Source organism: Perissodus microlepis, chromosome 1 (assembly GCF_051167445.1).
Source record: "Perissodus microlepis isolate ML-2025 ecotype Zambia chromosome 1, ASM5116744v1, whole genome shotgun sequence".
Lineage (NCBI taxonomy): Eukaryota > Metazoa > Chordata > Actinopteri > Cichliformes > Cichlidae > Perissodus > Perissodus microlepis.
The window spans coordinates 6,670,755-6,686,501 of record NC_140461.1 but is presented as its reverse complement, the minus strand read 5'-3'; the positions used below and the strand labels follow the sequence as shown (position 1 = coordinate 6,686,501).

The following is a 15,747-nucleotide window of genomic DNA, read 5'->3' as shown; positions in this document are numbered from 1 at the left end:
CAGTACAAGGAAAAAAAAAACATTCTTGGTGATGGCATGATGTGTAGGCACAGATGATGCTAGTGTGCAGCGAGGTGGAACCATGAAGACAGCCAATATCACACACATAGCGTCAGTTTCCATGCTTGTAAATTTACATTACTTTTTCAGTAAATTGCCACCTAGCACCTCCATTCCCATGACATACCTGATCAGGTAGTAGATCTAGTGAAAATTAACTTAAGTAACATCTACCATAAACCTCTTGAAACTTGTCCCAGGCAGATACTCCTAACAGACAAAAATATCACATAGTCTCAGGACAACATTACAATCAAGGTTCAGGTGTGAAAAAACCCTTTATTTGTAGAATGAAATATACAGACATGTCACAAGATATTTTGAGATACAAGATGACAGATAAGCAATAAAGATAACTTTCTGGGGCTCATAAATGTAAGTCAATGTCCCTGTATAACTTTAAGTGTCACAAGTCTAGGATGAAGCGTTCGACCTTCATCATGTACGCTGGTTTGAGGTATTTCTGCAGTTCACTCTTCTTCACCCACAGAAAAGGAGCTTTTTTGGTTTTGGGAGGGGCACCATCTGCCAGGATGGCTTTGAAGAAGAATACTTTTGTCCCGATTGAGTTCTCCGTCCGAAGGGCTTTGGGCAGTTTGTACTTGTACACTCCGCAGGGGGCGTTGCCAAGGAAAGTCGCCTTGAAACCAGCTGCTGCAGGTAGGAAAACAGGCTGTGAGTTCATGCAGATGGAAACAAAAGTGCAGATGTTGCTAACCTTTATGCAGCTTTTAACACTTTCTAATGGTACCTCTTTATGTTGTCGCATTCCTGTGGATCATCAGTGTTTGACTCCTCTAATTAAAGTGTTACATCACCCTCATATTCTGTTTCTCTTCTGTGCTGCGACAACAACCCCCTTTTTAATCTAATGTCATGTCGTGTAAATCCCCACGGTCGCTGCTGGCTCAATGTGCAGAGTGAGGCACAACACGGCCATGTTAGATTCTCACTGAGTCCAGCTATATTAAAAATGGATCAACTTCTGCTCCTCAAAGACACCTTAAATAAAACCCTCTACCAAATGTTATTGTCAGGGGAATGGCTTAGGAAGTGATTGATGGAGCTGACACATTAATAGCTTGAGAAATGTTGTGAAACGGTTTAGTACAGTCAGTCTGTGGACTCTTGTTTAAATGCTTTAAAGCTTGGATACATGTTGAGAATCAGACAGTTAATATATTTAATGTGAGGGATCATTACTGGGTGACTGGGAATATTTCTGCCATTAGTCATCAGCTTCACCTCTCACCCTTAACTTTGGTCAAATCGTCTGCTTATTATTTCTGAAACAGACTCTAATCTACGGCTGAGATCAGTGGACGTCTTAGCGGAGATGACAGCTCGGGGCCAAGCACTGCTCTACGAGGTGTATGCAAATGAGTTTTCAGAGGGGATTTACAGTAAACCTCTTGTTGTGGATAATGAATTTATGAATGATCACATCAGACTTTAAAGATCCTTAGGATAAAGCTGGATCATAACAAAAGAGATCAGGATGCTAATACAGTAAGAATGCAGCAAATGAAGCATGTGGACAATAATTTTGGATATTAACAGTACCTCAAATCCTGCCCTTAACACTTATTTTAAAATGTGCTTAAATATCCAACACACACTTGCACTTTGGGGTACTTGTTTAAATGTGGGAAGTTCTTAGCTGATAAAAACATATTTAACAAATATCAGCAGATTAATTTGTTTTTGCTTCACCTGCTACATAAGGCTGTCCAAAGACTGGATCTGTCTTAATACCCATGCTATGAAAAAGTATTTGCCTCCTTCCTGACAAAGTCATCAGTCTATAAAATCTTACAAACCAATCTCAGAGATGTTAGGACTGCAGTGAACCACTGTGAGTGCCATTATCCACAAATGGAGAAACCCTAGAACAGGGGTGGGCAATTCCAGGCCTCGAGGGCCAGTGTCCTGCAGGTTTTAGATCTCACCTTGGGTCAACACACCTGAATCACATGATTAGTTCGTTACCAGGCCTCTGGAGAACTGCAGGAGCTAATTTAGCCATTTAAATCAGCTGTGTTGGTTCAGGGACACATCTAAAACCTGCAGGGACACCGGCCCTCGAGGCCTGGAGTTGCCCACCCCTGCCCTAGAACAATGGTGAACCTTCCCAGGATTCATCCAGGAGATCACAAAAGAAACCAGAACAACATCTAAAGATCTGCAGGCCTCACTTGCCTCAATTAAGGTCAGAATTGATGATTTAACAACAAGAAAGAGACTGGGGAAAAATGTCATTCATGGGAGAGTTCCAAGGAGAAACCCACTGCTGACCAGAAAACCCCCACAAAGGCTCGTCTCACATTTGCCAAAAAATAAACCCCATTGTTGAACCCCAAGACTCCCTGGACTGACGAGACTAAAGTTGAACTTTTTGGAAGGTTTGCATCCCATTGCTATGTTGTTGTGAAATGCATTTCATAAAAATGACATATCAACAAACATGGTGGTAGCAGTATGATGGGTCTGTGGAAGACTTGCTGAAACTGATGCAACTGCTCTCTGCCAGAAATTCCAGAGAACGTTCGACCATCAGTTTATGCCATGAAGCTCAACCCCACTTGGATTATGTAGCAGCACAGTGATTGGGAACACTTCAGCAGGTCCACCTCTAAATGCCTCAAAAAATAAAGGTTTTAGAGCAGTCCAGTCAAAGTCCAGAGTAAAATCAGACTGAGATGCTTTGGCATAATTAAGGCTTTGACCTTGAAATCAGAAATGGGGCAAAGCCTTGTTCACAGCATTTTTTGAATAAAATATGATTTTAAAAATTCTTTTCATCCTTCTTGACATGAGAATACTACTAAAGAGAAATGTTTCAAATCCCAGAAAACTGAACAAGAAATAATGAATTAGACAGGATGTGGGTACTGGGACATGCTCTATGTATAATTAGTGTAGTTTGATTGGGCTGTACAAAATCTGAAAATATTTGGGATTTAAAATAAAAACTATTTGTTCAGATATTTAGATTTTACAATTCAAGTGGGCTGCAATTAGCCAAAATATGAAGGCTTTCCAAAAATCATGAAAATAAAGTATTTTCCATCATAAAGCATCAAATATGAAGGGAATTAACTGCAATTTACATCCCAGTTTATTAATGGGAAGTTTATCTACTAACACAGTGTTCGTAGTGCTGATGCCTTAGTAATTCTCTGATGTAAACCAGCACTAATTACAGTTTAGAGAAAAATGATTTAATCAGGAAAATAAGGGCAGATTAATCCAAAAAAAGTAGTCACAGACCCATTCAAGTTTGAAGTACACCTGAATTAATGTATAAAATCCATAAGAAGCTGTCAGGAAACTAAATTTGTTAAATAATTCTGGTGCTTAGCAGCCTGAAAACTTAAGTTACCTGGCAGGGAGGTGAGAGCTCTCTCAGCCGTCTGTCGCAGCGTTTCCCCCTCCTGCCACCGAGTCTGAGGCAGCAGCCAGAGCTTCTCATCACCCACTTCCTGCTCAGCCAGAAGAACCAGGGAGTCAGCCAAGCAGCGCTCTGCTGAGGTCAAGTCTTTATCTACATCAGCTAAACCAGAGACAGGAGGCAGTCAGCAGCTTCACAACAGCTCTGTCGTTGTCTGCAAAACTCACACTAACTTTTCAAATGTCACAGGGAGCAAAATGCTAATTTAGAATTCCAGAGCAAATAGATTTTCTGAATATCAAAAAATACATTAAAGGCTATTCGCTCTCTGGTAATTTCATTTAAATCCAGCTCTGTGAGACTCCTTCAGATGATCTAATTTTCATTCTCATTCTGTTTTACTTGATTAATGATTGGAGCACCACTAAAGGCTGAATACTACAACACATCACATTAAATTACAGACATTTCATCAGGCACATTTGTAGTGCTTGAGTATGTTTTCATATTTTCATACTGTGTGCATGCTGGTCTACTCCTTTACTGATCATACACTGCCTAAACTGACCTCTGACCCTTAGCGCTGGTTGAAAGTTCTTCATTTTCTGCTCCCAGATGTCTTCCAAGTCCTGAGCCATCATTATCTCCTTGTCCCCGTGGCTGTCCTCTTCATCTGAATCGTAGTCGTCCGCCTGCTTACGACTCATCTTCTCTGCATCTTCCAGCAGGCGCAGCTCGTGGTCCGACAGAACGCTCTTTTCCAGCTCGAGCTGAAAGAATCCAGAAGAGGCCTGTGTCTCAAAAGGACATCTTTCAGTCTGGGCATTGCTGCCGAGTCTCATGTTGTCACTGTGTCAGCTAGCAACATCAAACTGAAGCTACAATTTGCACATGCTCACCAAAATTGCCTGGTCTTCAAAAATGCAACATTCGGATTGCAGGGTCAAAATTTGGCAAACACAACATCAAATATGGATCCATGCACCTTTGAATCAGCAGTTCAGGGTCATAGTCGTGGTGCAATAGTGTGGGAGCATTGTTTTTGAGCATTGCTGCTGACCACATCCATCCCATTATAACAACAATATAGCCATCTTCTGATGGCTGCTTCCAGCAGGATAACACATCATCACAAAGCTCAAATCATCTCAACCTTGTTTCTTGAACTTCACAATGAATTTTCTTTACTCAAATGACCTGCACAGTCACCAGGCATCAATCCAATACAGCACCTCAGGGATGTAGAGGAATTTTGGAATAAGGCACCTTTGTTGCCACAAAGAATTTAAGCAGCTCTGAAGGGAAAAAAAAAAAAAAAAAAAGAGTACCAGTAAAGTAAACTGCCTGGTGCGTGTATATAATATTACAAAGCTGGAGGTTCACATAAAATTTGGCCAAAGTTTGAAATTATAAAGTAAATCTGAGTTAAAATAATCTCAGCAGCCCAAAGGTTGAGGCTTTAGACTACTCTGAACATTTTTTCCAACATTTCTTTATAAAACCATCTGTTATTCAGACAGCACACACCACCACACAGTAAACCTCCATCTGCATCTCTGGTTCATCGTGCATTTGATAGCAAACAAAGTGAGAAGAATTTTGAGGTCAGGACTTCTTGAGTTGGTTTGAACTGATTAACCACTGATCGACAAGTTACATTACTTCTGCTTAAAACTTTGTCATTGCCTCTATTTTAATTCTATACTTGACATATAACTTTGTTTTTAAATGAGAGCTGTATATATATATATATATATATATATATATATATATACACATACACATACACACATATACATACACACATACATAATATGTATATGTGTGTGTGTGTGTGTGTGTGTGTGTGTGTGTGTGTGTGTGTGTGTGTGTAAATAATAATGACCTCAATACTGACGAAACATAACAGTGACGATTCTTGCCACCTCAAGTGCCACAATAGAGTGAACAAAATGTGCTAAAATATTTTTATGACAAAAACTGGGGAGCACACTGCAGTGTTTAGCGCTTTTGCCGCACAGCTGGGGATGTTCTGCATATCCATGTTTGGGTTCTTTCCAGCTTCCTCTCATAATCCAAAGACATGGATGTTAGGTTAATTGGTGGTTATAAACTGGTTGGTGGATCATTCCATCTCAAATCATAAAATTTTCTGTTTGACCGAAAATAAAGCACTTAGGCATGCAGACTGCTTCTACTAACATTTGTAAAAGAACAGGTCGTTCTTAGGAGCTCAGTGAAGCGTGTTACTGTGATATGTTTGTCCGCTGACAGGAGAATGGTATTCGTCTGACTGCATTGTGCCAAGTGTACAGTTTGGGCGATTATGGTGTGGGGCTTGGCTTCAGCATACCAAGATATTTGGGGCAATTTCACACTCCCAACTTTGTAGCAACAGTTTGGGGATGCCCACTTACTGTTCCAACATGACTGTGCACCAGTGCACAAAGCAAGGTCCATAAAGACATAGAAGAATATGGCTGGTGTGGAAAAACTTGACTGGCCTGCACAGAGTCCGGATATAAAATGAAAACTTCAGGCTTTTACCTTTAATAGTTTTTGAGATACTCATGTTCAAATATTGCCTCAGATTTCAAAATGCCAAATAACATGTGAGTGAGTGGCCTGACCATTTTTCAGATTTTAATATCCATACATCCATTTTTTTTTTCCTCATCCAATTTATCCAATACTTTTATTTTGTTCTTTCAGCTGCTGCCTTCAGGGGTTGCCACAATGGATCATCAGCTCCCATCTCACCCAATCCCTTGCAGCTTCCTCTGTCACACCAGCCATCTATATGTCTGTCCTCTTTCACTACATTCATGAACCTCCTCTGAGTTCTTCCTTTCCCTCCTGCCTGCCAGCTCCGTCGTCAAAATCCTTTGCCCATAATACCCACTATTCCTCCTCTGAAAATGGCTAAACCATCCCCACCTTACCTTTCTGTCTTTTGCCTCCAAACTCCTCAGCCTGAGCTGTCCCTCTGATGTATTCATTTCTAATCTTGTCCATCCTGTTCAATCCCAATGAAAATCCACCACCTCCAAAACATACATCATATCAGGTCTCACCTTCCCTTTCACTCTTGCTGCTAACTTATTATAAATCACCCCTGACACTCGTCTCCATCCAATCCACCCTGCCTGCACTCTCTTCTCCAAACACTTATTTTCTGATATCCACAAACATATTTATATAAATCTTTTGTTGGGACAGCCCAGTTTTCATCTTGGAGGACTGTCTTGCACCGCATCGTGTATCACAAAATCACTGGACTCTATATTCTCACTGCTAGCCTTGATATAGTGATAGCTGTGAAATATAAATTGTAACATCCCCCAAGCGTCATATATTTCTGCCTAGAACCAACATGTGTGTTTTATTTTCAAATGACCGCATGTACTTTGTGAACGCTAAGAAAAACAAAAAAACTGTTTATTCTTTTCACTCATAGTCTTCAGCCCTTCCATGATACGGAGACTCACCTGGTGAAGCATCTGTTTGAACTGTTGCTCGATAGGACTGCAGTCCGCTGAGATGACCGGCAGCCTTTGCAGACACACCGCTGCCATCAGAGTCCACGGTGAATTCGCTCTTTCCGCCGCTTCATTGATCTGAAAAGCCGCACGGCAAACAGTAGCGCTGGAAAACTGACGGAAGCCCGTGTTTCCGACGGGAGATCTGCTGAAACAAGACAGAAACTGTAGGAGAGGCCGACTTGCCATTCTTCCACAGGGCGCAGCCATCTTTTCTGTTGCATTCAATGTACAAGAAAAAAAAATAATAACATTAGAAAATGCTGAATAAAACAAAATGGAAGTAGGATTCTTTACATAATTTCTCTGCGGATAGTAGTTTATAGAGCAATTATATTATTTATTGTGTTTTAAGTAAAACGCTACAATGTTTGGTTGACGAAGATACGTTTTTATTAAACACAAAATGGCATAATATCGAGGGTTTTTTAAGTACATGAAAGCACCATTTCCGTTCTCGACCCACAATTCTATGCGGGAAAACGGACGATCTATTTACCCATAACTGTGGGTGTGAAATGAAATTAATATATTTATAAAAAAAACAATAATACGCCACTTATACAGCCATATTAAAATATTATCATTATATTTTAATTAAATGAAAACGGTTTATAAGCAAGGTATAAGTGAAGCTTCTACATATATTATTTTTTTGAACGTGACGCCACCCCCGCACACCTCCGGGGGTATTACTGGTCTGGTCTGGATTGCTCCTTCAATGTCACGTTTGTTGTGTGTAAAATTATTTAACGTCTGGCTGCAAGATTGTGTATAAGTGTGTGGAACATGAATAAATTTAGCTGTATATTGTTTAGCTCACTGAGTACCGTATGTCGGCAGCTGTCTGCCCCTCTGAACGGAAATACGGCCTCTCTGTAAGTGCTTTATGGCTATGTTTTCTTAGCATTTATGTTAGCTGACGGCTAGTTCTCGGCTGTAGCATTTGGATAACAAATAGTATTTTAGATGACACCTTTATAATTATGATTAAAATATCAATAGCAGATTATGTTTAATATGACAGGTTCATAAAGTTGTTGCTAATTAAATTGCGTGTGTACAGATGTGGAAGCAGAGCGTTGCAGCGGACAATATGCAGCAGTGCTATCAGGCATCAGGAGAAAGAAGCATCCTCCAGCGCAGAGACTGCGAAGGACTTCAGGTCAGGCACAAATGTACATGCAAATGAAATGAAACAACATAAAGTCTTAGCAAGGTGTGCCAAAATGTACAGCTCAAACCGCCCCAACGCGCTTCTTGAACTCTTCTGGAGGGATGCACCATCATTTTCCAGAAAGATATTGCACAATTAGTTTATTTGAGAGCAACGAAGAACGCCCGAAAAGTTCACAGGCGTCTGGGTTGACTGCAAAATATATTGTGGATGGGGCATTTTGACATCCTGGAAGAAACTGGTTCCATTAGGATGGAAAGAAGTTTATATACTGATTTGCAGTAACTGTCTCCAGGTAGCCCTCAGGGGTACCCCTGAGCAAGGTACCGTTCCTACACACCGCTCCCTGGGCGCCCAATGGCTGCCCACTGCTTCACAGAGTGAATGGGTTAAATGCACAGAGGAATTTCCCCACGGGGATCAATACATTAAATAACTGACCACAATATTATTTTCTGAAATTTTTGGTATTGAACCCATTTGTATGTATGTATGAGAGTATGTATCTACCTATCTATACACTACACAAACATATACATCTGTTCTTCTACCAGGGTCAGCTCATTGTGTCTGTACTGCATTGTGCTATGGCCTCTGGATCTCCAATTGAATTGATGGAATGCACTCTTGGTCTCGCTATATACATAAAACATTTTTAAATGTAATTGGTAGCAAATAGCACAGTGGTCACGCTCACTCCTTTCCCCCTATGCTGCTGAGGCTTTTAGGCTCTCCCAAATTCAGCTGGGTATCCTTGCTAAAGTACTTCCAAAATGAAGTAAACAAATGGAAGTTTGTTTAGCAAATGGTACATTCAGCTGCTCCCTTATTTCCCAAGGAGTCGCTACGGCAGATGGATCCACAAATTTGATTTGGCACAGATTTCTATGCTTTCTATGCTGGATGCCCTTTATGACACAACCCTGCCATTTATGCAAACTTTTAGTCTCCTGCAGCACAACATGCGTCTCCTCATGGAGTTGAACCGGGGAGCTTTCACGTGTAAGGTGAATGTGTTAATGGAATGGGGCCAGTTGGAAATTGGTTTGGCAAATGAAAGAGGAAAAAATGACAGGGAGACATTCCTCACCTGTCACTTAATGGAAACTGCCATCTGAAAGTTATTTTGTTAGTTGGTTATAAAATATAAAATCAGTTTCGATTACTTTTTTTTATTTTTTATTTTTTGTGTCACACTGTTTTCCGGGGTCTGTAATTTGACAATCTGAGCAAAAGGAGAGTTAAATCAAATCGTGATAATATAACAAAGCCCCCCCCGGATGTCCTCACTGTTCAGCAGCCAGCAGTTCAGGTTTCATCTTTAATTTGAATTTATTTATTTAAAAGGGACAGTGCAGTTTAACATAGTTCAAGTGCAAGACATGAAACTGATGTACCGCACATAGGTTTATAGCTACTGCTAATTTTCAACAATTGTCCCTTGTTGGGCTTACAATCTAAATAGATACATTTTACAATAAAACATACATTTTCATGAAACCAAATTACATCATAAATACAATTAATAGACAATAATTTAAAATAAAATTAAAATCATTAGTTAAAATGACTACAACTTTGATTTCCCTTTAACCACACTTTAACCTTCAATGTAAAGGATCTAATGTCTGTAATCAATTTGATATCGGTTGGAAGTGTGTTCCACAGATGGCAAGCCTTTATAGAAAAAGCTGACTGACCGAATGTAGATCTGCGATATAATATCTTGCAGCTGCCGTTCACCTTACTCCTAGTAATACGATTACTATCTTGTCTCTGGATGTATCTATTGAGACACTCTGGGGCCATCCTATTTATACATTTAAAAACTAATTTAAGAAAACACAAATGATTAAAACTCTTAAAACTAAGTAGATTATATTTCTTTAAAATGTGACAGTGATGCCACCGAACAGATTTTTTATCCATTATTTTTAAAGATTGGTTATATAAGGACACCACAGGCGGAATTGTAGATGGTGCTGCTTGGGTCCAAACTGTCATACAATATGAAAAATGAGAAAATATCATAGAATGCATAAATACCTGAGCTGCTGAAGTGGGTATATAGTGCCGAATTAACTTAAAACAATTCAGATTAGCCTTGACCGTCTTAGAAATCTTCTTTACATGCTTGTCAAATTTAAGATGTGAATCTAAGATTATTCCTAAAAACTTAAAATCTTTGATCTCCTTTATTTCTTCGTTCCCTAGGTCGATTTTAAAATCATCAGATGAACTTGAAAGTTGGCAGTTAGCTTTTAATATCCCAGTGTCACAAAATAGATTGTGACTAGTAAAATATCACAATCTATTTTGAATACTAAGTAATATATTATGGATATATGAAATCATTTTTCAGTTTGAATATTTGACATCAAAATAAGAACTTGTAAAATCCTAAACTTACTGCTAATGGGGTATGGATGAATTGGCACAAACCATGTATAGCGGGGGGTGGAGGGGGCACAGCTGTAAGAGGCTGATTGGGTGTTGTTTGTGTATGTCATAATTCAAAAAGAAAGTCACCTAGGAATTTCAACCTGATACCATAGGCATAGCTGCTAAGGTCCAAATCTCCATGACCTTGAACTCAAGGTCAAAGGTCAAGTTTTCTGAAAATCTTATGAACACAATAAATTGAGAAGGATGTTACCTAGGATTTTCATAGCTGCATCTATTAGGAGGTTCAGTGGTATGTTTTTGTTTTATTTTTTTAATGCATTCACTACTACTTTATTTCCTGCAGCACTAAAAAAATATCTGCTTGTTCTTGCTAATGTGGCCTGTATTGACATTTCCAGTCACATAAAAAAAGTTGTCTTAATTTTTTTTTCCTTTCTCATTGCTATTCCTAACACATGTGCACCACAGTCATCAAATCTGCGCCCTGTCAACCACAATTTCCAACACTGTTTACTGATGGCTTTCACGTAGATTTAAATGTTCATTGTCTGCTTGAGCAGTCTTTCTGACTGAAGCTTCAGTGATGTGTACTTAATCTTTTCCTTCCACCATCTTAATACAAACCCCGAATTAGCAGGGTTTTTCATACATGTCCCACAGCATGACTGTATTGCTTACCTTTATCATGTGGTGCATTGATGTGAAAGGATGCTTGTCTTCGTTGATTTATTCATGTTTTTTCTTTAATTTAACACCTGTCAGCATCATGTTTCACTGTCTACTGTCAGCAGACTAAGCTCCATTAAATAGAAGCACAGCCTGCTGCAGTATTATCATTAATGGCTAATCTTTGTTTTAATCCTACAGCTATTTACCTCCACTGCCTGGACATGACAGCGCACTGAGATGGGGTGGGAAGAAGTTTGAAGACTTACCAATTGTTCACATTAAAGCCACATACAACAAGTAAGTGAAAGCAAACTCTTACATTTGGCTTTTTAATAGTCATATTTTGAAAATTGTCTTTGTTGCAATGTAAGTGTCAGAAAATATCTCTTAAAGAATATTCAAGATTCAGTCAGCACTTTGATTATTTTAGTCTTTCCTCTTTGCAATTTCAGACCCATTTGCCGTAGTGTTCTGATTTTATTAAGTAACCATTAAACCTGCTTTCAGAGGGAAAGTTGCTGCTTGGATCTGTTATCATAATTCAGTGAAATCAGATGTTGTGCTATGATTTAAATTTCCTATTAACAGTCATGGTGGCCATTGCTAAAAGCCACATATTAGTTAGAGTTCACGACTGCTGATTTGTCCTCACTGTAAAAATGCCCGGCAGTTTGCGACCCAGTAACTCGCTGTGTTCTCTACCAGCACTCACATCCAGCTAACAGACAGCGCAGGGCAGTCCGTGGTGAGGACATCCTGCGGAACAGAAGGTTTCAAAAATATCAAGAAGTCGACGCCGATCGCTGCTCAGACTGCGGGCATCTCTGCTGCTGCGGTGAGTTTGATACAACACAACGCTGGGCCACCTCGTTATCCCTGCAGAAGATTGTTCCAATTAAATTAAAATTAGAGACTACAGCATCTGCTGCTTCTCCACTTTGTGCAGCAACACTTAATTCATGAATATTAAATGTTTGCTGTAAACAAACTGGCTTCTCTGAGGATTTTATAAAGGCTGCAGGCTAACAAAGTTATGGTCAGACAGATTTTCTTTTTCATTTGTTGTAATCAGCATAGTTGATAAATTAAGTTTTATTATAATGCTGCCATATTCAGTAGAGTTAAATTATACTTTCCTCTCATCAGTCTTTTCTACTGTTTTTGCTACAATTGAAAATTAAAAGTAGCTGTACACTTTTATTAAGAGTCTTTTCTACTGGTTTTGAGGGGTGGAAATCTTAAAGAATAATTCTTGTTTACCTCTTTGTCAATTAAGCCTCTTTGTATACATACCTAAAACTAACAGTTGAATACCTCTGATTACTTTCTCTTGTAATGGCTGCTAAGCCGCGAAACTGTCACAAAGTAATGAAAGCTGCAGCTATTGTTTGTTGAAGTCGATCTTAAGACTCTAGTGAATGACATTAATTAGAGACCTGCTTATTCTGAACATGTTAGAAGTGGCAAAGCAGAGAAAAAGCCATAGACTCAGATCAATGGTGTGTCTAAAGCTCTAAAGCTCCTCAACTGTGTTTTTAGTCAAGATTACTAATCACATCTATTAGCCTCAGAACCAGGAGAGGATTTATTGGACTTTTCTGAACACCGGAGTCAAAGGGATGCCGCTCATCTCAGATTTTTCTTCTGTCCATCTGCACAGAAAGCTACAGCCAAAGGAGTTAGCTTTGTGCGTGTTGTGGTCAAAGGTCTTGGTCCTGGGCGTTTGGTGAGTAGTTTCTATAAAGAAATCTTTAAAGCTATTCCAGATAAAACTACGATTTATTTTTAATTGGTGTTATTATTTTTGTAGCTTGTTGTTTGGTCTGTCTTCAGACTGAAGACAGTTAACAGGGATGGAAGCCTCATTAAAACAGCCTATTAAAAAAATTGTTTTGGCTTAGTAGATGATAAACTTGTACTCGTACTTTAGTTTGGTATCGAAATTTGTCATATTTCTGTTAAAGGCAAGCATACAGTCATAACCCAATAAGACAACCAATGAAAAGAGTTGGCTTATTTTCAGACGGTTGGACAGGCAAACATGTGAAACTGAAACTTCTTAATATTATATGTAATTTTACCAACATACTGTAACATTACATAGATCCTTAACCTCTGAAGCAAATTCTCTGATGGCTGTACTCTGGGAAAACATTGATTGTTTGGTCAGTATGCTCCCATCTGTCTTTCTCATTGGGGTGAGAAATTGCTGATGTTATTTTCACAAGTAGAAAAATGCTACACTGACAGCTCACCAGGACCCATCTATTGTTTTTTGCAATCGGAGGAGCAGCCTTTAGTACAGCAGCCTTCAAAGACATCATGTTAAAGTTATTGGTACGAGTGCATTTTGCTTAAATGTGCACGAGATTGACTTTTTCCTTTTGATTAATCTCACTTTAAAATAAAATGTCTTTTATTTGTGTTACCTGTTTATTATGTTACCCTATCTGCACTGTTTGAAGAAGGATAAAAAATCAAGGAACCATTTGTATGAAGAAGGAAAATTTACTGCAGGATAACAGGATGAAAATGGAACTTGTTTTGTTCCGCTGACCCTGCTCTGTGCCGATATGCGAGTGGGCGGTCAATACCAGCAAACCTGTCACAGCATGAAGAAGTGGTCCTCTAATTATTTCCAGACTTGTCATAATGAGGATAATTTAAGACATGTTGATCTGTTCCCATTAGCTTTCTTAATGAATGAATGCATTTTTCTCTGCTCTGCAGTCTGCAATCAAAGGCCTGACAATGGGAGGCCTGGAGGTGGTATCTATCACTGACAACACCCCCGTGCCACACAATGGATGCCGCCCACGGAAAGCCAGAAGGACGTGATCTTTGTGTGCCAGAATGCACTGCGACAGGAGGAAGCTTTTGTGTTGAATTATGCTAATAAAGAGTTTTGTTGTGTAGCTTTTCTGGCTCTGAGCTGACCTTACAAAAAGCGTTTTGGGGAAATAATTGCAGATGGGTGTTATTAATGAGCAGAGAACAGGCTTCTCAGTCCTCTGCTGCTACTGTTGGCAGATGAATAAACCTTCATTCTCACTGCAGGCGCTTTTATGTTCATTAGTAGACTGATGTTTGTACACAGCACAGAAACGGCTCTGCGTGGTAACAACTAGTAGCCACAGGAACCCTTGATCCTGACTATGCTACACAGCTGAACCTACAGGACTGCAGATTGATGCAAGATTGCCCAAGTTTAACCTTCTTGTGTGCAAAAATTTCCAATTTATTTTGGTCATTCCATAAGACCTGCTGTCAGTCCAGTTCTTGTGTAATTTGGCATACCTCTGCCTTTTTGTATCTGTTTCCGTTTCCTTTAGAATGGCTCTGAAACATCCACACGCTCACTGAGACCATGATGAGACTTCAGTGAACAGTAGATGGATCAATTCGAGGCCAGATACATGTCTTTGGTCCTGTGTCAGGACTTTGCTGAACTTTGTCGTATTTCTTAAGGGATTCACTTTCAGATCTGTTCATTTGCTCTACATAGTATTTTAACTCCTCCCTCTTCATCTTTAGTCCAGTTCCTCTTAAAGTACAAATATTATTTTTACTCCTGTTAAACAGTCTTTGGCATTTTTTTTGTAGATTTTGATAAATAAATGGGAACAAATTATGTTTTTGCAACAAGCTGCTAGCAACAAAGTGCCTAAATATGTAATTAATTTCTTTTTCTGAGTTATGCTTAGATAGAACACTGGTTCACCCTTGAATTAGGTGCATTTTTATGCTTGAATTATTCATAGATCAGTGTTAGGTGCCTTAACAAAATAAAAAATTGATCTGAAAATGTTCAAATACAAGGACTGGACTTAAAATGAATGAAAAGGCACCCAATGTTAAAAGAAAATTCTTTAGAGACTTTCAGAACGCCTGGAGAAGTGTTGCTCAAGACCACTTTAAAAATGACAAAATTCTGGCGAACTGAAAGTGAAATGTATGCGTGGGGTAGCTTGAGACTTTTGCACAGTATTGCACAGCAGTGTAGGTCTCTACAAAAGCCAAGATATCGACTTGAAAGATCAATCCTGAGTGGGGAAATGTTGAAATGGAAGCAAGTATATACCAAGTACCATCAATTTTATTGTGTTTCAACATCTCTTCAAGATTTTCTTTTAACCTTTCTGGATATTTTTAACATTTGAGACACACCCAGAAATGTTTTTTACACCTTAACAGGCTCCCTTAATTAAGTGCAAATGTTTTTAACTTAGTCAGTTAGTCAGTTTTACCATATAAGTGCACATATAGTCAGTGCACGGTTTCGACAAAAATAGATTGCAACAGATGAAATGACTTACAGGGTCATGTGTTTGTGGGTTTCCAGTCTAAATGCTTCAAAGCTTTTTAAAGGCCTCACTGATACAGTGGTGATGAAAAAAATACAGTATCACAAATAAAAGTAGATACACGAAGACTAATCTGATGCTTTTGACCCACAAATATTGTATTTCATTAAAAGAACGACTACTATAACATGTGGCTTCCTG

General features: G+C 39.1%; 2 protein-coding genes across 3 annotated transcripts; one reads left to right on the top strand and one right to left on the bottom strand.

Moving 5' to 3' along the window:
• Positions 1 to 319: 319 nt before the first annotated feature.
• On the bottom strand, positions 320 to 7,224 carry mrpl46 (mitochondrial ribosomal protein L46). Of its 2 annotated transcripts, none has more exons than XM_084928269.1 (4): positions 6,940 to 7,224; positions 4,020 to 4,221; positions 3,443 to 3,613; positions 320 to 714 (listed from the first exon to the last, which is right to left on the bottom strand). In XM_084928269.1, exons 1-4 carry the CDS (start codon positions 7,198 to 7,200, stop codon positions 467 to 469), a joined length of 882 nt encoding a protein of 293 aa, XP_084784395.1. In that variant the 5' UTR covers positions 7,201 to 7,224; the 3' UTR covers positions 320 to 466. The 2 variants fall into 2 exon arrangements, with proteins under 2 accessions (XP_084784395.1, XP_084784404.1); XM_084928278.1 differs by having other exon boundaries at positions 320 to 711.
• Positions 7,225 to 7,676: 452 nt separating this feature from the next.
• mrps11 (mitochondrial ribosomal protein S11) lies at positions 7,677 to 14,157 on the top strand. Its single transcript, XM_084928291.1, has 6 exons — positions 7,677 to 7,868; positions 8,057 to 8,155; positions 11,441 to 11,539; positions 11,948 to 12,077; positions 12,903 to 12,968; positions 13,973 to 14,157. Exons 1-6 carry the CDS (start codon positions 7,780 to 7,782, stop codon positions 14,078 to 14,080), a joined length of 591 nt encoding a protein of 196 aa, XP_084784417.1. The 5' UTR covers positions 7,677 to 7,779; the 3' UTR covers positions 14,081 to 14,157.
• Positions 14,158 to 15,747: the final 1,590 nt, after the last annotated feature.